This window comes from Phyllostomus hastatus, unplaced genomic scaffold (genome assembly GCF_019186645.2).
Source record: "Phyllostomus hastatus isolate PE091 unplaced genomic scaffold, TTU_PhHast_1.1 phas_contig_41, whole genome shotgun sequence".
NCBI classification, from domain to species: Eukaryota; Metazoa; Chordata; class Mammalia; order Chiroptera; family Phyllostomidae; genus Phyllostomus; species Phyllostomus hastatus.
In genome coordinates, this window is record NW_025333876.1 from 2,063,548 (window position 1) to 2,091,004 (window position 27,457).

The following is a 27,457-nucleotide window of genomic DNA, read 5'->3' on the forward strand; positions in this document are numbered from 1 at the left end:
GGGCGGTTCCCAACAGAAAACAAAGGTGGTAGTACTCCAAGCTGATCACTTCCTATTTGTTTTTCACTGCCGTTTACTACTCTCTGTGCCCTGGAGGCCACCTGCGTATTGTGGCAGTGTGGACACTGAGTAAGGGTTCTCACTGGGCATCTCTTCCCAGCCCTGCATCAGTGACATCATGTCAGTAGGTGGAGGCTGCCCACTGTGCCAGTGTGGGTGCAAGGGTTGGCACCATAGAAATTAGCAAAATGTTACGAATCAAGGCTTGCTTTATTGTTTGGTTGATGGTCTAGAATAGGTCTAAGAAAGTGATGGAGAAAATGCTAACGCATTAAACTTGAGTGTATGCGGGTAGCTGTTACACTGTAAATAGTCGAGAAACTGAAAATGTATTCCTTCAGTGTCTGAAATGTTATCTGATGTACAAAGAATTCACATATATCATGAATAAATAACTGAAGTTTGGACATAGTCTGTGTTGTTTGACTTTTGTCTTACTCCCCAACAAAAACATCAATTAACATTTATGCAGGAACTACCCTTATTTATCGGCTGCAACTGTGTCTGGCCACAAACACACAGACTCAACAAAGCTGACCACAGGCCTCTGTGAGAATCGATTGGCTCTATGGAATTCACAGTCGCGAGTGCTTCATTTTTTAATCTGTCAGCTGTGTATCACACCTCCCCTACATCCGTAAGTGCATAGCAAACCCATATATAAGCACATCACACACACACACACACACACACACACACGTGCTCTTATCCCTGGTGCTGGTTGCTGACATGCACTAACACGCCACTGCTCACACCAGTGCAGTGTGACTCCAGACTTCCAGGGCAGTGGCTTCCACACCTTTCCTAACGGCAGCCCACTTTGACAAGCTACACACCTCTGGGCCTACCTACCTCAGTTAGTTTGCATAGGGCGCAGAAGAAGAGTTCCTCAAATACATTCAGCAGAACTAGGCATGTTTTAAATTCAGCAGGAGGGGCATGGGTTCACCTTTGAACCTCAGTGCATTTCTGTGTGAACGTGTAGTCACTGGGGAAGTGCAGGCAGGTGCTGGGCTGATCCAATGACCCACAACGAACTAAATGGACAGTAACAAAGCTAAACCAACAGTAAGTTATAATTTAAAAGCAAGAAAGGCAGCAGTTATGAAAAGCATGACCGACTCGGGACAGCACTGATGACAGAGTGTTCCTCCCTGAGCTGCACAAGCCAACCCTGTTCAGCAGTCAGACCTCCAGGGACTGACGTGGAACTCTTAGTATATTCTAGCCCTGTGCTAAGTTTAGCTCATAAATAATACATCGTGCCAACTCCTAAGGACTCAGTTCTTGGGTCACAAATAATTAGGCATTAGTTGTCTATAAAAACGAAAGTGTCTGGAACTGCCTGTCATTTTAGAACAGAAGGAAGGACCTGTTCAGCACAGGTGGGCTGCGCATCCACGTACGCCCACGCATCACAGGCTCTCAGGAATTCTGTGGTATCCCTAACGTTTCACACATAAATGCCCTCTGCACCCAATTTGGCTCAGACTTTGGAGTCCTGTGCTAAATAAGGTCCTTGCTCGTAGTTAGGGCAACCAGGGTGGCATCTTTGTGGAAGCACAAATCCTTCAGGTGATCAATCAGTCAGTGGTGCCGGGCCAAGTCAATCACAGAGTTTCTGCGGTTAGCACGAGGCTGCACTTTCTCCAGGCCTGGGGAGGGCTTCCCTAGCTCTTGGTCTCTACAGAGGCCCATCTCCGTCCCAGGCCGGAGGGGACTTGGCCGGACAGCCCTCTATCATCCCAACGAGGCCCAGTGGCTGGTTATCTCTGCTCGGGAAGTCCTGGGTCTGCTTCGTGTGCACTTTAAAGAGCTTATCTTTCTGTTTATTTGTCTCTCCTGATCGAAACAGCATTGGCCGGGTGACAGACTGGCACCCGGAACTGCCCCAGCAGCCGGACCTCCTCAGCTTTGGTTTAGAGTTGATTTTGGGGTTAAAGTTTACATGTTTTGAGAAAGGTAGTAAAACATTAATGACGGCTAAAGTTCCTTCTCTCTCGCCCATAAGGTAACTGGGTAATCCTGTTTGCTCTACAGAGTGAGCCGTGTCTGCTGAGGGTAATCTGAAATGAGCAGCACAGACAACATCCTTGACTTCCTCCTGCCTCTGTGCCGCTGCGTGGGGTGGGTGTTACAAGGTGCTGTCAGGCAGCCAGAAACAGCCTTGTCCTGACCGAGATCCACTCTTAATCAAATCCCCCAGTGGGGCAAGTGCTACATATTTTGTGAGAATCGCTGGGTTAGAAACTCGAGTACCTAAGACGCTGGGAACCACACAGACTCTCAGAGCCAGAACCTCGTCTGCAGACGTGCCACCTGATGCAGGCACAGCAGTGTGCCTCGGCCCACAGTGAACTGGGGAGCCAGGGAGTCTGACTGACTTTCATCACTGGAGGCTCTGATTGTATTACCATCTCTGGCCCCCAGAGTCCTGGATGACCTTGGCCCGTGCTTCAGATGCTACACCTAGAATGCGATATGCTTCTTTGTTCACTGCCTGCTTCCACTGGAACAGAGGCTCCATGAGAACAGGGCTACTGGCCCAGAGCAGGCACTCCGTAGCTGTTAAACAAACAAATGAATCCTGTTTCACACTTTTTCCCATTGCCTTTGTGGCACTTACCACTTCCCTGGGGAGACGTGGGTGTTACGTGGCACATGTGGAGCAATGAGGCGACAGGGTAAGACGGGCAGAGCCAGGAGCTGAACCATGGGCAAGACCAGCACTCTGTGGCAGGAAGTCAGCAGGCGCTGGGCCCGTGTGGGCCAAGGGCTGAGGTTGGGCAGGCGCCTCTGTGTCTGCCGGGCAAAGGTCAGATTGGCATGGACAGCAGCGGGGCAGGAGGGTGGGGCCGGGTGAGTGTGGAGGATACGGGCATGGGGAAAACTACCTGTTTTAAAAATCTAACTGAATTCTGTTTTAGCTGACTTCAAAGGCATGGCCAAAGCCATTTGTAGCAGATTATCCCCCAGTGGGGGTTAGGGATGTTCCTCAGTGTTTCTTATCCTGTGGTCTTGAGTCTAAACTTTCCTGAACACAGCCCAGAGGTCTCTTCCTCCCAGCTTGGGGCAGGTGGCTGAGAAGTGGCCCAAATCAGAGGGAAACATGTACTGGTGACTCCTGACCATTCTCTGGGTAGTGAGAAAAACCCTCATCAGTCGTCTTGTTTCCTAAAAAGTCTCTTGCAGTAGGTGCCCAGGACAAGAGCACCCCTGAGCTCAAGTGGGAGGTGACCTGCTCACTTGAGGGCTGAAGGTAATGTCATCAGCCACAGGGGAGGTGACTTGATGAAGCTCTTTGTTACTGTCCAGGCTGCTTAGAACAGTCCTACAGGTGCAGTCGATGTCAGTGCTTCGACTACCAGGTGTTCAGGTGCAGGTGCTTGGCAATCCCCACTCAAGTCTGTCGTATGTGTCCCTAGGTGGGGGTGGGGTGCACTCAATGTGCTCCCACAGACAGCAGTGTGTGGCTGCTGTTTGCAATGTGAGAAAAGGCTTGCCTGACTGACCAAAGAGAGAGGTGCACAAGTCCTTCAGGATGCAAAGGGATGCTCCAGGCCTGTGTCATCTCTGACAGACGAGGGCCCTGCCTCACGGACAGCGTGGCTGCACAGCCCTGGCAGCCGTGATGAGCCCTCTGACCAGACTCACTTTCCAACAGTACAAAAATCCAAACCATGTAATGGAAGCAAATAATAAATCTCTCAGGATCATGATTCCCCAATTTGGCTGTTTACTTTAATCAAATCACAAACAAATGATCAAATTTGGATTTGATTATGTGCCTATAAAGATAACTAAGGAGACAACATAAGTCGCCGTCCATCAAACTCTTCTCAGACAATGGCTGGCATTACCACACGCCAATTACGTTTTTATCAGGCAGTTAAATTAATTACCTGTGGTAAATGTGTTCATGGGACCAGTGGAGACGGCTGTCAACATTTGCTGGCCACTTTAAAGTTCTGCCGGAGGACAGGAGGAACAAGATACAAAGTATGCAGGTGTGTTTGCACCTGTAGCGTCATATAAAAGCCCACCCAGTTTTTTAGGCTGAAACCTGTGCATCTTTTTTCCACCACAAGATGGCTCTGCACGGTTTCTTCTTGGAAGCAAGGTGGGGTCCAGGGCAAATTTGTGTTTGTGAAGCACCACAAGCCTGGGCGAGGCTAAGGGCGAGGGGGTCAGTTTGTAGCACGGACTTGAGGCCCTCTTCCTTGCAGACTGAAACCCTCAGTGCCTTCAGCCACCCCCTGTGCCAGGTGACTGCAGCCTCTGGTGCCTGCCCCCTGCCAGGGCCGCCGAGAGCTGAGAGCAGCCAGTTTCATTCACTGAGGAAAACCACGGGCTGACTCAGTGTCAGTTTCATGCTGTGTCAGTCTCCAAATGAGGGTGCTGCCCTGCCTGAAATTCTCCCCCACGTGCAGCAGTGGCAACTCTTCACTGGGTTTTTAATACACAACTTAGTCCCTTTGGCTTTTTGTATTGGTAACCCCTTTACCAACTCCCCAAACTGGTATAATTCAAAACTTGGTGTGGCTCAGTGGTTGAGTCCCAGCCTGTGAATCAAAGAGTCTCCGGTTTGATTCCCAGTCAGGGCACATGCCTGGGTTGCAGGCCAGGTTCCCACAATCTGCAGGGGATGCATGAGAGGCAACCACACGTGGATGTTTCTCTTCCTCTCCTTCTTCCTTCCCCTCTCTAAAAAGAAATAAATAAAATGTTAAAAGAAAAAACCTTGTCCTCCATTAGGAATGATAGACACATTCACATTTCTTCCCGCACCATTCCTAGGCAGTACCAGCTGCAGTTAATCCCTGTTTTTAGGAAAATTATGTGTTTATCTCATTATCTCCAAAGCATTTTTTCTACCAGACTAAAAGCCTACAGAATAGTTTCACTGCCTTTGACTGTTCTGATTGCTTACCATATATTGACTTACTTAATTCTCCTTTCCACTTGACTCTGCTAAATCAGCTGCTATTCAAATTCCTGCTTTCTAAAATCCAAACTTGTGTTCGGGTACAGTTTGAACAAGTTGTCTCCTGCTCTTTTCTCCTTCTGGGATAATATGCTTTTTGGGAAAACCTCCTTTCTGTCATTTTATCAGGGTTTCAGAAGGAAGCAGTCACTGCTTGTGTTCAAGTCACCAACTCAGTAAGAGCACTGACGGGAGCCCTTGCACAGAACAGCTCATTCACTCATTGTGTTACCTTTTACTGTGCCCTCGTTGTTCAGGCGAGGGAACGGAGGTGCAGAGGAATCGACCGCACAGCTAGAAGGTCAATAAGAATCCAGTCCCTGATCCCTTTCTTCGTCATCCACAAGGTCACGTCACCCTCCCCTGTTCCCAGGCCCACCTCTTCCTTCTTTCTCCTTTTTGTCTTGGTGGGGCAATCTGTAGCTTCCTGAGAAAGAGTACAGGGAAGTAAAGTTTCGGGGAACTTGTACATCTAAAAATATCTTTTGTCTATCCTCCTACTTAATTGATTGTTTGGCTGAATATGGAATTCTAAGTTTAAAATATTTTCCCTCAGGATTTTAACCCCATGGCTAAAATAAAGATTTTCAAGAAGGAAAGAGAAATCACAGTTTATCACATGGAGCAGACGTTAGTTAATAGCATTGATATAATCATGTTAGTAAGAATATGGAAGCCTGACTTAACTAAAATTATGGCATAATCCCTCAGGATAAGGAGCCGATTGAGCGTGTAGACTCTGAAGCCAGAGTGCTGGCGGCAAACCTGCCCCCCCTTCCCCTCCCTCCCGGTATGTTTATAAGCTGTGGGGCAGGGACACAGGCTTTACCCTTCTGACTCAATTTCCTTATCTGTAAAATTGGGCTATAAGAGAACCCAGGGTTTGGGGGAGTAATAAATAAATTAATACATGTGAAATGCTTACAGTAATGCCTGCTGTGTAGTCAGCTCCATATAAGAGTAACCTAGTGTTGTTATTTTATAAACATTTAGGAGAATGGAATGAGAAGTGTGTGTGTGTGTGTGTGTGTGTGTGTGTGTGTCTTAATCTTCATCTTCCGTAGGGAAAAATCAATCGAAAATGCCTAAAATGGAAAAATCAGAAGCAACACTATGCTATTTAGAGAGGTAAAGGAACATACCGAAAAATGGAAGCAAAGATGAACATACAGTGGTAGCTCCTGGAGAACAGGAAATTGGAGGGAGCCTGGGATGGGGGCAGGGGTGGGCAGAGGCAGGTAGTTTTTCACAATAAGCCTTAGAAAGTGATGTGACTCCCAGTGCCCCGGGAGTGACCGTGAGACAAGGAGTTGTGTGCAGGACTTATCAAGTGCTTCCAGAGGAAGGAGAGGACGGGGGTGCGAGCCAGGGCAGGAGAGGCACAGCCTGGGCTAAGGGTCAGGTGCTTCCCACCCACAGGTGGAGGAGGCTTCCCGCAGCCCCAGGATGTGCATCTGGGGACAGTCCTGGCACTGGCACCCAGAAGGCTGGCATAGGCCTCAGAAGTGTGCAGAAATACGGGTGGTGGCCTTTAAAGAGCTAACGGTCTCAAAAATATAGTTTAAAACTCCCCAATTTGTGTCTCCAGCACTGTTCTCCACTGTGTCCACCTGTCTCGGCTGCTCCTCATCTTAGTTATGGGGTGGCTCTCGCCCTGAATCCTTGTTTTGTAAAAAGCTTTGATAAATATTTTTGGGTGAATGGATATTGCAGAGGATATGTGAAGTTTCCGTGTTACCACTCTGTGCTGCGAGATAAGCGGAACAAGTGACTTTCTAGTCTCAAGAAGCAGGCAGGTTTCACTCTAAAATGTAGTTGGTAAATAAACACCTCCACATGCTAGTAAAGGGACTCCTCAGTAGGGCTGTGTAGAACCCACAGATGTGGGGACAAGAAGGGTCATTGAGGGCTTGAGCCTTAGGGACCAATGCGCAGGTGTGTAGCTGTTAGCGGATGCAGAATGTCTTGTGCAAGGACACGGGCAGAAATTCCTTACCTGTGAGGAGGAAGAATAATGCCTTCCTTATAAACTTAATGGGAGGATGAAATGAGATGGTGCCTTTAAAGTACTTTGTATAGAAATTAGCCAAGAATCAACCTAAAATAATCCAGAAGAAGAGCGGTGTGTGTGTGTGTGTGGGGGGGGGCGTATTTCAAAGCCATTCATAGGATACAGGAAACTTGTGAAGCATGAAAGAAATTATAAAAACTCATTGACATGCCAGAAAGCAGTAATTAAGTCTTCTGTTCAAGCCAAAAATTAGTATTTCTTGTGAAATGTTATCTGGGCCAGTAAATGTTTTGCCAAGAGAAATGCTGTGAAAATGTCCACTATTGATTCTGCTGCTTCATTAGCAATGCTGGAAAAGGTACCGATTCAGTCAAGAAACACGAATTGGCACCTGCCGCGTGGCAGGTTCTGTGCTAGGTGCTGGGGCTACAGTGGTGACTAGCAGGCGGGAAGCCCACCCTCCAGAGCGTGCAAAGGGCTGCTGGGGAAGACTGGTGAGACAACTGTGGTAAAGCATGTGGAGTGCTGTGAGGAGGGAAATGCAGAGTACTGTGGGGTACGCAGCTGGCCACTTGGCCAGTAAGAATGTGCCTGTCAAGCTCTTGGAGGAATTTACCCCTAAGCTGTCACCTGATGAGTTGACATTGGCTGCTCCTGAGGAACAGGAGGGTGCGAGGAGAGAGTGATACCAACCAGGTGAAGAGGATGTGGGAGGTCTAAAGGGGAGTTAGAGATGGCAGGTGTGAGCTGTGAGAGGGCTCAGAAGTGGGAAGACAGGCTGGAGGTAATGCTGGCTCCTTTGAGGTCTTGCAAGGGCACCTGTAAGGAGTTGGGGTTTTATCCCAAAGGCTATGGGAGACCCCTGAAATCGCTGCCTTTGGGAAGGAGCCCTCAGCCATAGTGTGGAGAAAGGATTTTGGAGTGTGAGCCTGGAAAGGATTTTGGAGAGTTGCGGCATGCACCTGAAGATCAGGTGAGATGCTGGCACACTGGATAAAGATGGCAGCAGGGGAGCTAAAGAGGGGCAGGTGGATTCTACCCCTAAAGTAAAGCAAGAAGCCACCCATACAGGCGGCAAGGACTCCCTGGAGATGCCTGCTTACCTCTTTCAAGGGCATCTTTGGTGGCTGGCAGAGGAAATGACCAAACACAAAAGTCTTGGCTGGCTGTGGATGGAAAAAGTACATTCCAGCATCTGGCTGCAAGGGTAACCACAGAGCAATTATGCCTTGCTCACTAGATGGAATCCCACTATTTCAGAATAAAATGGCTTTGAAGTGGATGTGAGTGATTAAGCATAGGTCTGTGGTGGTACCCTCAGGCCATTACAACCACAGGAAAATGTGATAATCAGACCTAAGCAAAGGGAGGGCTAATTAGAGCAGCCAGGCTGGAAATGCACAATGAGTGGAAAACCAAGAAGATAAATGGTAGTGGGACTGAGCACTGTCCACTGGATAGTTCCAAAGGTCCACGTGGGGGACATTCAAAGAACAGATGCTGAGAGGGTGAGAAATCTGTCAACAGTACAGCTGGGAGCAAGGACAGAGATACAGGTGACAGCGTGGGGGACCTCTCCTGACTGAGCAGTGAGACAGTCAGTGGCTCTTGGGGGCTCCATGAAGGATGCCTGCATGGGTTTCATTGAGAATGTGGCTGAGGGCTGGAATCTCTGTTGCTCAATCCTGAGGCTCAGCAGAAGGAACTTTTCTTAACGTGGCTTTCCAGCCTCCTTCAGGCTGCCCACGACCAATGTAACAGTGCTCATTCACCCACTTTTTGTTTGAGCTGTTTGAGCCGACATTTGAGAACTTAGCGTCAGTAACAGTGTACAGATGTGTAGCACTTCATGGATGGTGAAGGGGTCTACACAGGTCATGGTAACCATGGTGACGAGAGCTGACATCCCCTGAGCCATTCCTCTGAGTCACCCATTTTGCTATGTACTTTGCATATATTTTCTTGTTTAATTCTCACAACCTGTGAGGTAGGTACTATTGTCCTCAGTTGACCCATGATGAAACTGAAGCATAAAGAGGTTAATAGCTGAGTTCTTACGTGATGCCCACAGCAACTCCCGGAGTCTCCTTTGTTTTATAAATGAGGCAAAGATGGTTGGGAAGAGTTGCCCGAAGTCATACTGAAGTAGTTAGTGGCAACTGGGACCCAATCCAAAGGCCTTTCTTGCACACCCACAAAAGAAGAACAAATGGTTCTGTTTCTTTAAGTTACAGGTGTGTTTCATAGACGATGTCCTGGTTCCCTGCCAAGCCACAGGGACGATGGCCTTAGCCGACCGCCTGGGCTGTGCTGGACACATCTGGGAGAAGTAAGCCTTGGAGGATTAGAGTAAAATTGGAATTAAAGGAACTACACACTGAAGATCTTCCAGGGCAGTCCACACTCAAGCTATCATGCCCAATTATCACAGTAACTACATTCAATCTGGTCACACTATGAATCTGGTTTTTGGTTAAAAGAAGCTTATATAATGGCTGGATGCTGAGTCAGAGTCCCCCTCCTCTCAGAACTCTTTGTGTTCAGATGCTCTCTTGTTAGTCTGAGGTCAAGACCACGGGGTCAGGAATTTCTTTGTGTGATGAAAGACTTTCACTCTTTGTATTGGTTATACTGTATGCCAAATTACCAGACTTGGTGGCTTAAACCAACACACATTTATTATCTCATAATTTCTGTGGATCAGGAATCTGGGCACAGCTCAACTGGCTTCTCTGCTTGAGAGTCTCTCCCACACTGCAGTGAAGGAGACAATCAGCAAGGGCTGGGGTATGATCTGAAGGCTCCAGTAAAGAAGAATCTGCCTCTCAGCCACATATTTGTTGGCAGGATTCAGGTCCTATTCAGAAGTATCAATGAAGAGAGTGTATCCATTAGCTATTGCTATATAATTGCTGCATAACAAAGCATCCCACAATTCAGTGGCTTCCTATTGTTTATGGTCATGGATGTGTGGATTGGCTGAATGTCAGATGGTGGCAGGCCGATCTGTGCTGGGCTTTCCTGGGGTGACTTGGTTTTTCTTCATGTCTGTCTTCTTCAGGGGAGAAGCTAAAGCAGAGATGTCCTCCTTGTGGCAGTGGCAGAGGCACAAGAGAGCAACACACAGGTTCTCTGGAGGCCTAGCTGTCACTTCCAACTTACAGGGCCAAAGTAAGTCACACAGCTGAGCTGAGAGCCAAGGAGAGAGAAAATATCTCCAGCCTTCTTTATGGAAGGAAAGAAGTCACGTGGAAAAGGGCAGGCGCAAAGCTGAGGCAAGTAGACACAATCTTCTTGCTAGAACAGGCTCACCAGAGTTCTGTCTAGGTTAGCCCACAAGACGCACAGTCTTGTCCCTTCCGGGATGAAGCTGTTTGGGCTTGGGGAAGAACCCGAATCCCAGATGGGCCAAAGACTTTTTCAGGAGTCATTAGCCATGGCGCATTAAGGAGCTAGATTATATAAGATCCAGGCTGCTTGGGTTGAGCCAAAACTCTTAGAAAACCACAGTCACAGGGGCAGAAACTGAGTCTTATAGAAGAAGACAAGCAGGCCTGAAGCCTGGGAGAGAGGGGAAAGGAGGACAGGAAGGGATGAGAAATGGGTAGAAAGAGCTCAAACATCTTTGCAGGTGTTTAACTTATAAGGAAGAGACTATTATCAGCTTCTTGACTGCATTTAATTATAAAAATTAACATGTATTGTGGGGCAACTTCAGTTTTAAATGATGGTATTGTTCTTTTGTTCCTACACACACCCACAAAAATATTCTTTACATTTAGAAAGAAGAAAAAGGAGTATTTTAGCTAAGCTTCCTGATATTTGCATATTGTCATCCTATGGATAGCTGCACAGATGGCATTAATGGACATATAACAATGAGATAACACTTTTGATTATAAAAATCATATTCTTCCTATGAATCAAGTCCATATTATATGTACATATATGTGACATTATATCATAATATATCTCTCATAATATATATGAGATATATGACCTTTTAAACAGAGATAAATTCTGAGATTGTGTAACTGTAACGAACATAAAAATTGGGTTCTCCTGAAAAAAAAAATCCAGCTCCAATCACTTACCATATAAGACACCATCTAATTGTTTGGCGATAATTAAAAGCTTTGAGAAACACCTCCCCAGTCATCCTTTCATTTTCAAGGTGCTCTTATTCATTGATCATTCTGTTAACATTTGACACCACTGATAATCCTCCTTTGGGGAATCTTTTTCTTTGGATTTTCTGCTCCTATTACCTCTGGTATGTCTTGGACAATTCTTCTCTTGAATCCAGATTTTCTTCTTCCCCAGATGGGTTCCCAATGGTCCTGGGTTGGAGCGTCAGGAACTACATCCTGGGGAAGAATGTGCCTACGTATGGGGTCTTTTCCAACTGCCCCAATGATTGTGAAGGGACACTGGCATTCAATGAGAGAAAGGTAGAAGGAGGGGATAAATAGAACAGTTCCAAATGACAAGGACTCGTTAAAAAACAAATAATAAAGACGAAGAGACTGAGGCTCAGGAGTGGATATGATGTAAGGATCCAGGTCAGGACTGACTGCTCTTGTTCTCTGCAGGAACCCGTTCATCATATTCAGACAAGGCTTGCTTAATGATTTGCAATGATGTAGGCTGTGAAACAGACAAATGTGGCAGAACTCAGACCACCCATCATGTCATTCTCATCCAAGGACATCCTTTAAACATGTGGCTTTATAAATAAAGATACATACAACACTCATCCAAGACTCTAAACAGTGTTTTCAAATTTCCATGTCCGTCAAATCACCTGCAGATCTTTTTGACTTAAGTAGGTCTGAGGTTGGGATTTGTAACGATGCTGCTGGTCCACAGAGCACACTTGAGCAGCAAAACTTTAAGGAAGTGGTTCCCAAACTTTTCTCTGCTTGGAGTCACCCAGGGAATTTCCAAACTACTGATTTCTGTTTCCCACACACAGAATTTGTAATTTAATTGGTCCAGGGTAAGCTCTGAGCTTGAGTTTTAAAAGATCTCCACGTGGTTCTTACCTGCAGCTAAGTTTAGGAAGCGCTGTTCTGGGTGGGGCTTGAGGAGGATGTAAGCACATGGCGCGCAAGGAAATGAATCCGTAAAGAAGACAAACTATAACGTCATAAGAACAGGATAGCTTAAATTTTGCAAGGTTAGTACTTTAAATAGGATGGTGACGGATAGGAAACGTCACATTTAATCAGTGTCTCGGGATATGTTTGAGGCCCAAGGCTCTTTTTGCTGTGGAGGAGGTAGCCAAAGCCCCTCAACCGTAGCGGGAAGGACATAGACCCAAGAAGAAGGGAGGTGGGGGGCGGTCTTAGTCTCAGGGCCTAAGAGCACGCACGAACGCCGCGCTGAAGGGGCGTGGCCTGCTGTACGCGCGCAGGCGCACAAGTTCCGCCCCTTGGGGGTCGGGGAAAGGCCGCAATCCCGGAAGTGCGCCGAGTTGGGTGTTGGGTCTATTCGGAGCGGAGGACTGTAGTTCCTTGTACGCGGCTCGGCACGTGGCCTGGCGCCTGGCCCCGGCCGCCCTGGAGCCGCCGGGCTCGGTCGCCGAGGCGGTGTCGTCCCTGACCATTTTCGACGCGTTCGTGAGAGCAGGCAGGAGCCCCGCCCCGCTGCTCCCGGTGCATCCTAGGAGGTTCATCTGCTCCTTCCCGAACTGCAGCGCCAATTACAACAAGGCCTGGAAGTTAGATGCTCACCTGTGCAAGCACACGGGGGAGGTAAAGAGCCTGAAGGCATGGCCACGGAAGGCCCTGGCGACTGGGCCCTGGGTCTAGTGGTGGTTGAGCTGCCTGTGTGCTCCGCCCGGGAGTTCTGGGAACAGCGCGTGGGTGTGCAGGGTTGCATGCCTGGCTTTGCAAAACACGTTCACCTTTGGTACCGTGGACCACTCTAGTGAACCAGCCATGATTAGTGAACCATGCCTTAGGTTAGGAAAGTTGCTGAGGGGTAGACGAGAAGTTCTAGGACCGAGGTATCCTTGTCCACGGGTTCAGGGTTTACTGAGCGGCCTTTCCCTTTCTTTCATCTTGAGTCTTGGCCAATCACTACCTCCAGGTAATCTGTAAATAGGTGCACAATTTCAAGTCCCCACTCGAGCAGACACCTGCGTAAAGCACCTCTCTCCCAGAACTTGTGTGTAGAATGACTTACGGTACTGGAGGTTTTGCAAGCAGCATGCATTCATTCTTTCAAAACTCAGTATCATTCCTGCCGTGGAGAGAGCAGTGAGCAAAACAGGCAAGGCCTCTGTTGCCAAGTCCTCTGTTGCCAAGGCTCTCTCTTTGCACAAGAGAGAGCCAGTGGGCCTTTGGGGGTGGGGTGGGTGGGGCAAGCCAGTGTTAGTGGATGGGACCCATATGAGAGAACCTCTGAGAAGCAGGTCTAGTGGGATCATTTGTAGGCCAGGACACAAAAGGGTTTGGAGTGTGGGTTTTCCTTTGAGAGAAGACAGTTGAGGGAAGGGAGGCTCATGGAAGCCAAAGAATCTGCCCAATTTCCTACTTTTGGGAGGAGACTGGCTTCACATTGCCTTAGTGAAAGACCCGTAATTTAAGTTAGAGACCCGCAGTTGGTGCCTTTGCCACTAACACCTACGTAACTCGAGGTCACTCCTCCATGTGGCCTTAATGACACCCATTCTCCTTTCCCTCTCCAGCATTTAAAGGCTGACCATTTCCTTTTCAGAATCTTTTCCAGCTCTTTTTCTCTTCCTCATTGGCCAATTTCACTAATTTATTATCTTCTGCCCTCTACTTTTTCCCAGTTCTTTTGGCAAGCCTACCTGGTAACTGGGTTCACTCATAACATCCATAACCTTTCGCCTCCTGTCTTTCCTTTTACCCCCTAGCCCCCAAATTCTGAGCTCTGTAACCAGTATGTCCAAATTAGTGCTTACCTTTAATTTTAGACATGCATATAGTGCTACCAGCTTCCTTCATGTGGGCTAGAAAACATGAAGGCACCTTTGTTGTCCCAAATCTCACATTAATTTGACAAATGTTGATTGAGCCTACTCCACGGTGGGAGCTGTGCAAAGTCTGTGGATCTGCCCCTAGTAATACAGCTCATCTGTCTTCCTCTCCATATGCTTGGCTACCAGTACTGTCATTTGAGGCTTGTTATCTCCCTCCTGGATTATCATGGTTCATTTTTCATATTAAATACACAAAACTGGTTACTTGGAGGATGTGTTTTGGCTTTTCCTTTTTGGCTCAGGATTGAGTCCCCTCCTCTCAACCACTAGGTCCCTAGGGGTGGTTGTGGTTAGGGCTGTGAGCTTTGCTTTGCCCTGGCACCTATGAACTTTTTCAGGTGTGACACGTTTTCTTGTAGCTGTGCCAGCCATTCTCTCAGCACAGACACTTAGCTTGTTCAGGATGCGGCTGAACCTGCACATTCTTCTTCTCTAGGGTTTGGATGGATACACACATGCTGTGGTAGAGATCTGTACTTATAGGCCATGTGAATAGGCAAGTAATGTTTAAGACGGGGCTTGTACCTGAAGCCAGGTGTCAGGTTAGGAGCAGGTTAACCAACTGTGAAGGCTGCCCACTTATTGCATATGCTATTCATTGAGCAAAGTCTGCTGCAGTGACTTTGTTGAGAAGTTGTGGCACCGATGCATAACTTCATGCAGGACAGCCTTGTCTGGCCTTGGTGTAGCGGGTGCTCAACTCTTAGTGGAAACCATCTCTGGAGACAGAGCCCATGGCCTTGCCTACTGGACATTTGAGGCCTTTAAATAATATCAGAGTTACTAATGTGGGCAGAAGTGACATGTTTTTTTTCTTTCCTTCCTGCTAGAGACCGTTCGTTTGTGACCACGAAGGGTGTGGCAAAGCCTTTGTCAGAGACTACCACCTGAGCCGACATGCCCTGCTTCACACTGGAGAAAAGCCCTTTGTGTAAGTTAGAGAACTGGGATTAGGCCTCTGAACCGGTTGTGTGGCACACTGACCTGGTAAGAAAACTGACTGATTATTACCTCAAGACCAAGAGAATATGAAGCTTCATTTGCATCTCCTAACACTTGAGGAATAAGTTACTCTGAAGTTCTTTTGCATTTTCATCTCTTCGTCTCCTTTTGAACTATACACTAAGTGGGAAATCAGCCTTGAGACAAACACAGTTTAGACCAGGTGAAAATGATTCTTTGTCAGGTTCTTGGCTCCCCATCGTCAGGGTCTTTCTGAACTGATAAGCTGCTGGGATAAGAGATAAAAGCAGAGAGAAAGTCGAGTTTTGTGTGTGTGTGATTTTTTTAATCCTCACCTTAGGACATTTTTTCATTGCTTTTAGAGAGAAAGGAAGGTAGAGAGATAGAAATAATGATTGGTGGATGCCTTCTCCTAGGGACCCTGACCTGGGATCGAACCCAAAACCTGGGTATGTGCCCTGACTAGGAATCAAACCCATGATCTTTTGGTGTACAGGACGGCACTCCAACCAACTGAGCCATACTGGCCAGGGCAGAAGTTGAACTTTTAACAGTTTATCTTGTATTTCTTTGGATTAAGCCCCTGTACCTCTGCCATCCCAATTTTAGTATTCTTCTCGGAGTTATTGTTTATTTATCTGAAATGGTGGAGATACAGCTTTTCTTTTAAATCCACTACTTTAAAACACAGTGGACCCCAGATTGAGGATGCATCAGAATCACCTGGAGACTTGTTATACAGCTGGCTGGACCCCACTCTCAGAGCAGCGGGGCCTGAGCATTTGCATTTCTAGCAATTCCTGGGAGATGTTGATGCTGATGGTCAGGCATCACTAAATGTTTAGTGGTTTAGAACCACTAAACAGAATGTTCCAGGAAAACATTAAGTTTTCCTTGGGGGGAAAAAGTAAATAAATCTAGTAGATGTCCAGAACTTTGTGCAGGAGATTGTATTAGGAAATAGCTGTATGGCAGGTTTTGCGGATGTTAGGATTTAAGACCATAAGTTTGTCTATGAGACAGTTCCGTGAAAAGTAGTAGGTTTTTAGTGGCCTGAGTTGATTTCTGTTAGTTTTAAGCTGATAAATGTGAATGAAGTGTCCCCTGTTTCCCTAAGGCTCCCACAGTCTGAAGAAGGTGAGCTGTTGACACAGGACAGTCTTCATGGTTCTGTTCCCTGTGGCAGGCTGTGTCATCTCCCCTGACCAGTGTGCCAGCCAGAGGGAAAGGGGCAAAGTACTGAGGATGGTGGATGTTGGTTTCACTCCCCATTCAAGTACACAGTGTGTCTTCAACATCCATGACCCTAAGTGAAGCTTAATTCATTTCAAAATATAGTTCAGCTACACCAGCAAAGTATAACCAAGGTAGTCTGGAAAATGGGGCTGGAATATATTCTTTGACCTAGAAGTTTCACTTTGGGGAATTGATTCTACATATACACTTGTTCCTATACCAAAAGGATTGTGTTACACTTGTTCCTATACCAAAAGGAATCAACCCACGTGCCCATCAGGCGGGTTAGACTGTGTCATCATGGTGGAATACTATACAGCCTTAAAAGTGAATGCATTTGATCTCTGTGAAATGAAGAAAATCTCCAAGGCACACTAAGTAAAAAAACCAATGTTCAAAAGTATATATATATATAAAGGGCTAGTTTTTGTGTATATAATGGGAGGGGGTACAGATGGAGAACATATATTTTTATTTGCTTGTGTATATAGAAGAAGCCCTAGAAGTGACATAAAACTAAAAACTTCATCACCTGTCTTTGGAGTGGTGGGAGCCCTGGTGTGAGCACAGGTAGGGGCAGGGGTGGAAGGAAACATTATGCATTGGATTCCTTTTTTATGCTTTTTGGTTTCTGAACTAAGTTATGGTACACTATTTAAAAATGACAACAGAAAAAATGGATCTGGGTACAGATACACAGGATGCGTGAGGAGAGTTCATTTCCACTGGAACAAGGTGATGTCTTCCAGGTCTGTCTCTAGCCCAGACCCCTCTCTCTTTAGCTCCAGATCCCCATAGCCAGCTGCTGGCTGGCCAGCATTACCCAGCTATCTCTGTGGCTTCTTAAGTTTGCTGACGTCCAGTCTGAGCTTGGCTTTTTCTTTGGCCTCTGCCCACTTGTTTCTGTCAGGCGGCATCACTGTTTATCTGGTGACCCACAACTCCCCTGGACGCCTCGGTCTACTTTCCTCCCCAGCACACAGGTCATTAAGTCCTGTTCTTGGCCCCTTAGGTCTGTCTCTCCTGCTCCAGCTGCTACTGTCTTAGTTCAGGCCCTACTCCTCACTGGAATGGCTGTTTTCTGTGTCTCCGCACTGGCCCTCTCCCACATTATTCTCCAGGTTGGTTTCCCACTTAAAACGGTGCAGTGGTTTTTAAGCATCCTTAACATAATGAGGTCCAGGTTCTTAGTATGTCATATAAATGACCCTTGAGATTCGGCCTTTCATTTGTTTGTTTATCTTGACGCATTTGCTTGAATTTCAGACGTGAAATTGTGGTCCAGTTATGCTTAACTGACCGGCAGTCTCTCCCTGCTCACCCCTGCTAAGTCTGCCAGGGTCTTCAGGGCCCCTGTGCCTGCTATTTGGCTCCTGTCAGGACTTTTGTTGGCTTTGTCCTGCCCCACACCTGTGTCAGGTTAGATGCTTGTGTCTGGATTAGAGTCAAGAGGAACAGAAAACCCAGTTCTATAGAGGTAGTGGCTTTCTCTCTCATAACTGAAATGCAGGAGCAGACAATCAAGGGCCCTTCCATAATCAGGATCTGGGCTCCTTTCAGCTTATCTTTGCCATCCTTACCCTGGGGCTTTAACGTCATGGTCCAGCATGCCTGTTGGAACTCTAAGCTGTCACATAAGCGTGGCAGCCACCAGGATGGAAGAAAGTGCAAAAGAGGAGTGCCCCCTTTTCAGATACTTTGTGGGATGTAAGCGGTGTGGACAAGAACTTCACCATTTGTGTTTGTAATTGCAAGGGAGATGGAAAAAGCTCTTTATGTTGGCTGTGTACCCAGCTGAAACTCAGCATTCTGTTCCTGAGGTCAAGAACACCTGTTGGTCTGGCCAGTGTGGCTCAGTTGTTTGGAGCATAGTCCTGAAGACCAGAAGGTCGCCAGTTTGATTCCCAGTCAGGGTACAATCTTAGGTTGCAGGTTTAATCCCCAATTGGAGTGCGTGTGGGAGGCAGCTGATCGATAGTTCTCTCACATTGATGTTCCTGTCTCTTCCTTCCTCTGTCTCTCTCTATCTCTCTATCTCTCTCTCTCTCTGGAATCAATAAATATATATTAAAAAATTTTTCAAAGAACCTTTTGGAACTTCTAGAGATTTCTGCTCTCCAGAGTGTCTAGAGACAGTGCCCCCCAGCATGCCCCTCCTGTGTGTTTTCAGTGGGCTTCTGGGCATAGCTCCCACCATCAGTGTGCAGTTAGTCTCAGCCTCCCTCTGCCTGGCCCTGCGGACAGCACAGTACCTTCTGGGACTGTCACTCCATGTTTACCAGGGAATGGTGTCTAAGATGAGGGCTTACAAAGGAAGTCCTGCCTCATCCATCAAGCTGATAAAAACTCACCACAGAAAGAGCACATATGTTCAAAACACAGTTTCCTGAAGAATTTAGGTAATTCAAGGCCCAGATATAGAAATGCTTGTTAAGAAAACTTGACCGGTTTGATGATACGCCAAACAGCAGAATGGTTTATGGTCCTGTAAAACCAGTTTGGGTTTTTTTTTGAAGTTTTTTTTGGAAAGGCAGTTTATAGTGACATTCCAAGCAAAACTATAGTTATCAGATTCTAAACTGAGAACATTTTAACTTAAATATGGACTTAAGCCTAAACAGGGTCTGTGGTTTTGGAGCTAGTGTTTTTCACCTCCCCTCCACCTGGTGTGCAAAGGATACCGGATGCCGTGTGGTTGGTTGCAGAAGCCTCACATGAATTGCATCTTGTTACATGCTAATCGCGTCAAAGCAGAGAGGCCTGCTTGGTGTAGCTTACACTTTGGAATTTGTTAAAGACTATTTTATACTATACTTTGGAATAATTAGCTTTTATAAAGTCTTAAAATTTTTCTTCCCTTGGTTTGTTAATATTTGGGTTTATGATTTCTACAGTTGTACAGCGCATGGCTGTGACCAGAAATTCAACACAAAATCAAACTTGAAGAAACATTTTGAACGCAAACATGAAAATCAGCAAAAACAATATGTAGTAAGTGGGAATGATTTCCTATGCTTAAATTCCCTGAATATTTTTATGTGTATTGTCTGTTTCTAAAATTTTCAATATCCAAATTTTGTGTGTCAGATATCTGAATTCAGCCTGACACTATCATAATAATTGTTTTATTTTGAAAGCAAATATTATTGTGCCAACTAAAGTATATTATTGGTAGATTACCACAAATGAAACATTTTGCTCTTTCAAAAATGTTTCTCTTTAAAGTTTCTCAACAAAGAATTTTACAGTAACTAAATGGGTGAAAGTAGCAAGTCTGTAATCTCCACGATATTTTTAGCTTGAGGGGATCGTTATGAACTGGCCTTTGATTTTTCTCATGACTAACAAACCTTCACTGAACAGTGCACCTTTGAAGGCTGTACGAAGACTTTTAAGAAACATCAGCAGCTGAAAATCCATCAGTGCCAGCATACTGATGAACCGCTGTTTAAGTAGGTACTCGGGGGGTGCAGAGCAACATGGCGAATTTCAGGGGGGAATAGACTGAAATGCAATTGGGTACAAATGTTTTGAAACAGTTTATTAATCAACATTTTTCTGTTAACGTGTATAGTGTGTGCCCATTTATAATAGGCCTATTCCAGAAGTTCAGTTTTGCTTTTGTTTCTCTGATATGCTTCAGAATAATTTGTGAGATTAGTACAATTGTAGTTAAGCTTTAAGGGGGGACTGACAAATGACTTAACTATTCGTATAGCCTGTTGAATTACATGACATGTCATCAGGAAGACACTAATTATTCTTGTCCTGTAAAACAACAGCAGTGTGGGCAGGCCTGCATTAGAGAGGGTTCTGTGAGGAGCAGGAAGGAGGGACAGGAGGTGTTAGGCAGAGGGCATCGAGGGCTCCTGACCGCCTGCTCAGATGGCCACTCCTGAAGAGCATGGGTTCTGGGCACCTTCCTCCCACTCACACAGCGATGCCCTCTGCCTGGGAGCTGCTGCCAGGACAGTGCCTGCCGTTGCCTGCAGGTCTGCCTGTTCTCGCGCCGCCGGTGGCATTGACGCGGAAGCAGTCTGCGCATCCTGTTGCTCGTAGGAGGCTGGGGAAGCTGCTGCTGTGTTTTCTTGTCACACCACCCTGGGGTGGCATCATTAGAAAAACTAGACACAAATGATTGGGAATGGTTTAGGTGTTGACCATAACCATCTTTCTTGTAGCCATGAAAACAGTATATTTTCAGAAGAATAATAACAGTGTTTAATTTGATCCCATAAGCAAAAAAAAAAAAAAAAGTCATGTGACTGTTTTCTTCAGTTTGTTTTCCCCCAGTTTGGTCAGGTAACTTGAATTTTATCTAGGATATGGTCTAACTTTTAAATCATTTTTACATGACTGGTTTAGTTGTGGGCAGGGGAGACTGGTAGGAGAATAGGACAAAGTATGCTTTACTCTAAGTGGAGTTCTCTGTGAAAGCGGCCTGGCTGACACTTCGTGTCCTGTTGACCCAGGTGCACCCACGAAGGCTGTGGAAAACACTTTGCTTCACCCAGCAGGCTGAAACGACATGGGAAGGTCCATGAGGGTACGTACTTGGCAGTGCTCACTCCGACTAACACACCAGCCCCAGGGTGTATGTTTCTAAGTCTTTGAAAACTCGGTGCTTTCTACTCTTCTGTGGTCATACTGAGAACTGAGAACGAGGTGGGGGCACCACTCTGCTTGTTCAGGTTCTATACCCCTGACCAAAGAGGTGCTGTCTGTGTGTTCCGTCTGTTCTCCCACCCGCTGGCCCTGTGTTCAACGCCAGAGCCTGGCCGTGCTGTGTGCTTCCGTTGCTTCTTCACGGCATTGGGCAGGCCAGAAAATCCATTCAGTTTTGTCTGTACAGTGGCTCTGGTAGTGCTTACTTATCTTTAACTTCATTTAAAACAATTTGGTTAGATCGTATTGTGACAGCTGTCATACCAGCTTGCATTTAAAAACAATTACCAAAATTGGTGAATTTTTTTGTAGCCCTTTTAATATTGAAGATGAAAGAAAATATGCAACATTGTTGGCATATTATGCTTTGTTAATTCAAGAAAGGTGATAACTCAAAAACTCAAAAAAAAAAGGTGTGTGCAGTATATGGAGAAGGTGCTGTGACTGATTGAACATGTCAAAAGTGGTTTGCAAAGTTTCTTGGTACTGTTGACCTTTTGGCCATATAATTCTTCACTGTGGGGCTGTCTTCTGCATTGGGAGATGTTTAGCAGCACCCCGGCCTCTACCCTCTAGAAGCCAATAGCAGGAAGTAGATGACATACTCAACTATCCAAATCAAGAAAGTTATTGGTAAAAATGAAAAATGTGTTTTTTATTTTACGGGAAAAAAAAGCAAATGAAGTTGTTGGCCAGCCCAATAGTTTTCAGCCTCTTGCACTTACTCCATGTGCCGCTCCTCTCCTGGGGGCGTCTCAAGGGCTTAGTTAATAGAGTAGTTTGGAGTTTTGGGAGCAGTCACATTAACTTTTTTCAAAAAGACTCAACTAAACTAACTACTTGACTCTTCTGTGTTTCCATATAGGATTTTTGATAACTATATCCTAATTTCCCAAGCCCTAGAATTTATAGGGTATTTTTTTTTGTTTTTTTGTTTTTTTTTTAGAAGAGACTAGTAGCTAAGAATGACAGGCAGCCTTTCTTTTGTTTCTATCTGGTATTTTGTTGGGTGAAACTCAGGCTGGCTGTTACATTGACATAATAATCCAATTCTAATGCTTTATGCAATAATAATTTTCGTTCATTTTGTTTTTCTCTGGATTATTCTAGTTTATTTTTTCTTTCTCAGCTGTACCCTGCTTCTTTTTTGTCATATAAAACTTACAAGATGGTAAGGCTGGAGGAAGCCAGCGGGTGGACACATACCTGCTAAGCTCTAGTGTTGATGGTTTGCTAAAGACAAAGGACTAAACTTTTTTTTTGCTTTTTTAAAATATATTTTATTGATTATGCTGTTGCAGTTGTTCCATTTCCCCCCTTCACTCCCCTCTACCCTGCACACCCTCTCCCACCCACATTCCCCCCCTTCAGTTCATGTCCATGGGTCATACATATAAGTTCTTTAGCTTCTACATTTCCCATACTGTTCTTGCCCTCCCCCTGTCTATTTTCTACCTACCATCTATGCTACTTATTCTCTGTACCTTTTCCCTCCCTCTCCCCCTCCCATTTCCCTGTTGCTAACCCTCCATGTGACCTCCATTTCTGTGGTTCTGTTCCTGTTCTAGTTGTTTGCTTAGTTTCTTTTGGTTTTGTTTTAGGTGTGATTGTTAATAATTGTGAGTTTGCTGTCATTTTACTATACATGGTTTTTTTATCTTCTTTTCTTAAATAAATCCCTTTAACATTTCATAAAATAAGGGCTTGGTGATGATGAACTCCTTTAACTTGACCTTATCTGAGAAGCCCTCTATCTGCCCTTCCATTCTAAATGAAAGCTTTGCTGGATAGAGCCATCTTGGATGTAGGTCCCTGCCTTTCATGATTTGGAATACTTCTTTCCAGCCCCTTCTTGCCTGTAAGGTCTCTTTTGAGAAATCAGCTGACAGTCTGATGGGAACTCCTTTGTAGGTTACTGTCCCCTTATCTCTTGCTGCTTCTAGGATTCTCTCCTTCATTTTTACCTTGGCTAATGTAATTATGATGTGCCTTGGTGTGTTCCCCCTTGGGTCCAACTTCTTTGGGGCTCTCTGGGCCTAGACTTCCTGGAAGTCTATTTCTTTTGCCAGATTGGGGAAGTTCTCCATTATTATTTGTTCAAGTAAGTTTTCAATTTCTGACTCTTCCTCTTCTCCTTCTGGTACCCCTATAATTTGGATGTTAGAATGTTTAAAAATGTCCTGGAGGTTCCTAAGCTTCTAGTTTTTTTGAATTCTTATTTCTCCATTCTTTCCTGTTTGGTTATTTCTTTCTTCCTTCTGGTCCACTCTATTGTTTTGAGTACCAGTTTCCTTCCCATCACTATTGGTTTCCTGTGCATTTTTCTTCATTTTTTTAATTGTAGCCTGCATAAGTTCATCTAATTTGTGACCAAAATCAACCAATTCTGTGAGCATCCTGATCACCAATGTTTTGAACTGTGTATCTGATAGGTTAGCTATCTCTTGGTCGCACAAAAGGATGAGTTCTGGGGCTTTGATTTGTTCTTCTGTTTGAGCCATCTTTTTTTTTTTTTTTGGTCTGGTCGCACCTGTTATAGTAAGGGGTGGAGCCTTAGGTGTTCACCAGGGCAGGGCACGCCAGTTGCTGTGTTGTGACATTGTATGTAGGGGCTGGGTCTAGAGGGAACAATGGCGGTTGCTCTGTTCTCCGTGGGACCTGAGTCCTCTCTGCTGCTTCCCCCAAGTAAACTGGGCCCCTCTGGTGCCAATTCCCGTGTGGGTGGGCTTTTGCACACCATGGGACCCTCCAAGGACCTCCCCCGTGAGGATGGGTGTCTCTCTGTGTGCCTCAATTCCCACAGATGTCCTCAGTCAGTGTCCCGAGGCTCTATTTTCCAGCGCTGTGATCCTGGGTTGCGCGCCTGCCTCGCTTTACTATTGCTGCCTCATTGGGTCTGCTGGTTGCCGGTTGCTGGTTGCCAGCCCTGGGCCAGGGTCTGCCAGCTGCCACCTGCACACTCAGGGTCCACCTGCTGCGGTCCTGCGCACCCCGGACACCTTACTTGCCCCCGGACTCACACACCGGTCCCACTGTTCTCTGCTCTCCGCGCCTGGCTGCTTGTCTCTGCTCCTCCTACCCGTCTGGATGCATGGGTCTAATTCAACTTCTTGGTTGTCCGACTTCCAGTCAGATCAGTTTTCTGTCATTTCTGGATGTTATTCTGTTTCTAATTGTTGTTGTCCCTATCTTGGTTGTGCGTGGAGGTACGGTGTGTCCACCTATGCCTCCATCTTGGCCAGAAGCCTAAACTTTTTTGCAGAGGAAAAAGGGGCAAGCATAAAGCAGGGGGTGGGGGGATTAAAGCAGCTGGATGTCCACGTGCCGTGTAGTCAGCTTACCGAGAACAGCAGAAAGCAAAAGGAAGCCTCTTGTGAAGTCTGCTGAAGTCAAGTCCTACCTGAGGCACCTTGATATGCAGCTGTTTGGTTTTACTGTCACCTCTGGAGACTGGCAGCAGAGTACTCTTGGGGGGTAGGAGAAAAAGTACACGGGCATGTAAATTTCCTTTCTAATTGTGATTGGTGTTTACACTGAAGATTCACAAACGACAACACACCTTTGTTTTTTAAATAGGTTATAAATGTCAAAAAGGATGCTGCTTTGTGGCAAAAACATGGACAGAGCTTCTGAAACATGTGAGAACCACCCATAAAGGTAAGGCAGACACAAATAGCTCAGCATAACCATTTGCCCCTGTAGAACTATTGCAGTGCTTTTAAAGAAATATTAATTATGTCCTTAAAATAATAGGTATTTTGTGAGGTGCTGGGTACTTCAGCTGTTTGACAAAAGAGAAGAGATACCTATGGTCCCAGGTTTGGGAAGAGCTATGCCAGGTCTCTTTGAGCCATTTTGTATATTCAGCCTTTTTAAAGGCTCTGGCAAGTACAGAATCTGGGGGGACACTGGGACTCTGTGGGGCATTTTGGGGAAGAGTGCCCTGTGTGCCGGGATACAAGGAGGGAAACTGGCCTATTTAGTTTCCTCCCTGTTCCCACAGCCGCCATGCTGAGCACCCCTGCTCCTTGGCAAGGGTGACTCGCTGTAATAGAAGCACTTGGGAGAATTGAGACAAATGTTCAAGCAATAAAAATGAGTTATTTTCCTCTGAAATTTCTAATTTATGTACGATCACAAGGTTTTATGTATTGAATATGTTACTTACATACTGAATACAGTATTTAATGTTTTCTATTTGGCAATACTTGGGGAAATTGGGTACACTTTTTTTGTGTATTTTATCAGAGGAAGTGGTGTGTGAAGTATGCCAGAAAACTTTTAAACGCAAAGATTATCTGAAGCAACATATGAAAACACATACCGAAGAAAGGAGTGTGTGTCGATGTCCCAGGGAAGGCTGTGGTAGAACCTACACAACTGTGTTCAACCTGCAGAGCCACATTCTCTCTTTTCACGAGGAAAGGCGTCCGTTTGTGTGTGAACATGCTGGCTGTGGCAAAACGTTTGCGATGAAAGTAAGTGCTCACCCTCCCCGGGGCAGTACTGTTGGTGTGTCATTTCCAGCTGGGTTCCACGGAGCCCTGGGTTCCAGGATGGTGTGTCCAGGGCCGGCAGCCTGGGTGAGCAGGGCCCTAAGATCTTCCACTCTTGCTTCAGCTGGAGCGGTTCTGAACGGAAGTCTGCCACACAGCCAGATCTGCGTGTGCCATGTGGTTCTGAGTGCAGCCCTGGCTGAGGAGCTCCAGCATCACCTGGAAACTTGCTAGGAATGCACAGCCACATGCCCTACTCTAGGACTGCTGAACCAGAAACTCTGGGGTTTGGTGGCGCAGTAACGTGTTTAAGAAACCGTCCAGGTGATTCTCACATGGGCTGTATTTGAGAACCAGTAGCATATGGAACCAAATGCTTATTCAAGAGTATGCCAATATTTTGGGTGTCCTTTCAGGCTGCTGTCATCCAGGAGCCATCCTTTTCGGCCACAGTCATGTAGGGATTGAGAAGGGAAGTGGGCAACAAGGACACAAGGGCCTGCAGGACTTTGGGGGTCCATCTAGTCTGTATTTGAATGAAATGTATTTCATTTGTGGTTCATTGTATTTTCGTACAATCATTTGTGATTCAAATGGTTAGGAACATGATACAAGTTGGAAGGGGCTGTGCAGTTTGGGAAACTCTCCCATGGTTGGTACTCTTAAAAGCACTTAAACCATGAATTATAATGAAGACTGGAGAGAGAAATGAGGCTCAGCATATGTCCAAACCATTAGAAAACAGCTGGGAGCTGCTGGGGGTCAGCATTCTCAGCAAGGACAGCAATACTTTGGTCAGATATTCCACTGGTTTGGGGATGCTGATCACATAGCTTTGGTTAAAAGAACCTCCCCTTCAGCTTGGAATGATTTATTCAGAACTAGTTTTCCCAACCTTTTACTTATGAAAGAACTAACAAGCCACAGGGGACCAGCCCAGACTGGATAAATGCCTAACCTGGGTCACTGGAAGAGGCAGTGACTTCAGTCCAGGGTTTGGGAAGAATCCTCTGTGGGAATCTTCGCATAGGTCACACCTCTCAACAGAACATAACCGAAAGAAGGCTGTTTATTTGAGTAAGGCATGGACTTTTCATATTAATAGACACCAAATGGCAGTGTTTTAAAAACAACTTTATTTTTTCTTTCATTTCAGCAAAGTCTCACTAGGCATGCTGTTGTTCATGACCCTGACAAGAGGAAAATGAAGCTCAAAGTAAGTTGAGATTTAGGCGAGCCGTTTTTAAAACATAAATTGCAGACTGAAGCCAGATGCAATCTACTTAGAATAGTTTCGACTACTTATTACTGTGTGAGTTTGCAGTGCTACTGAGAGCACCTGGATAGGTTTCACTTTCTTGTAAGGGGTGTTGTGTGCCTATCAGGGTGTACGACAATTGTAAAATAAGTTCAGGTAATTTTGATCCTGAATTCTGTTTTCCTTATTTCCAAAGGTAAAACAAACTCGTGAAAAACGGAGTTTGGCTTCCCGTCTCAGTGGCTACATCCCTCCTAAAGGGAAAAGGGAACACAGCCTATCTTCGCCTCAGCCTAGACAGCTGCTGAGCCGCGCTGAAGACAAGGTGCTCTCGACGGTCGCAGTGCTCACCCTCAGCTGAACACCCAGTGGTTTCCACAGACCGGCCAGCTCACTTACAGGCAGGTCTCAGAGACAGTGCAGGTGGCCTCCAAACCACCGCAGCAGAGCACATAGTGGGAAAAAGTGAGTTGAAATGTTTTTGCTGGTGAAGGGTCTTGCCTTCAACTTGTAAAAAAGGGAACACCTGTAAAACAGTAAAGTACAATAAAACAAGGTATGCCTACACAGTGTGACCTTGGTTACTCCTCATTAATTCGTTCCAGAACTCGTTATGCGTGCTGAAACCGACGAGTACCAAGCAAGCGGGGAGTGATGAAGCATTTTCTCTTGCAGGGTGACATTGTGACTTACATAGGTTCTAGCCAGTGTGACAAGTCCCAGCAAGCACCAGGGGCTGAAACGTTTTCTTCTCACCCAAATATGACAAGCA

General features: G+C 45.9%; 2 protein-coding genes across 2 annotated transcripts; one reads left to right on the plus strand and one right to left on the minus strand.

Annotated features, from left to right (window-relative positions):
- Nucleotides 1-4,706: 4,706 nt before the first annotated feature.
- LOC123822739 lies at nt 4,707-12,373 on the minus strand. The gene is made up of 5 exons (XM_045844847.1): nt 12,101-12,373; nt 11,324-11,702; nt 8,159-8,221; nt 5,277-5,471; nt 4,707-4,764 (listed from the first exon to the last, which is right to left on the minus strand). The coding sequence occupies exons 1-4, from the start codon at nt 12,157-12,159 to the stop codon at nt 5,298-5,300; spliced, it is 675 nt and encodes a 224-aa protein (XP_045700803.1). The 5' UTR covers nt 12,160-12,373; the 3' UTR covers nt 4,707-4,764; nt 5,277-5,297.
- Nucleotides 12,158-27,257, plus strand: GTF3A (general transcription factor IIIA). Its single transcript, XM_045844768.1, has 10 exons — nt 12,158-12,180; nt 12,472-12,811; nt 14,898-14,998; nt 19,161-19,257; nt 19,630-19,718; nt 20,739-20,812; nt 24,508-24,588; nt 25,180-25,409; nt 26,584-26,643; nt 26,882-27,257. Exons 1-10 carry the CDS (start codon nt 12,158-12,160, stop codon nt 27,044-27,046), a joined length of 1,260 nt encoding a protein of 419 aa, XP_045700724.1. The 3' UTR covers nt 27,047-27,257.
- The last annotated feature ends 200 nt before the right edge of the window (nt 27,258-27,457 follow it).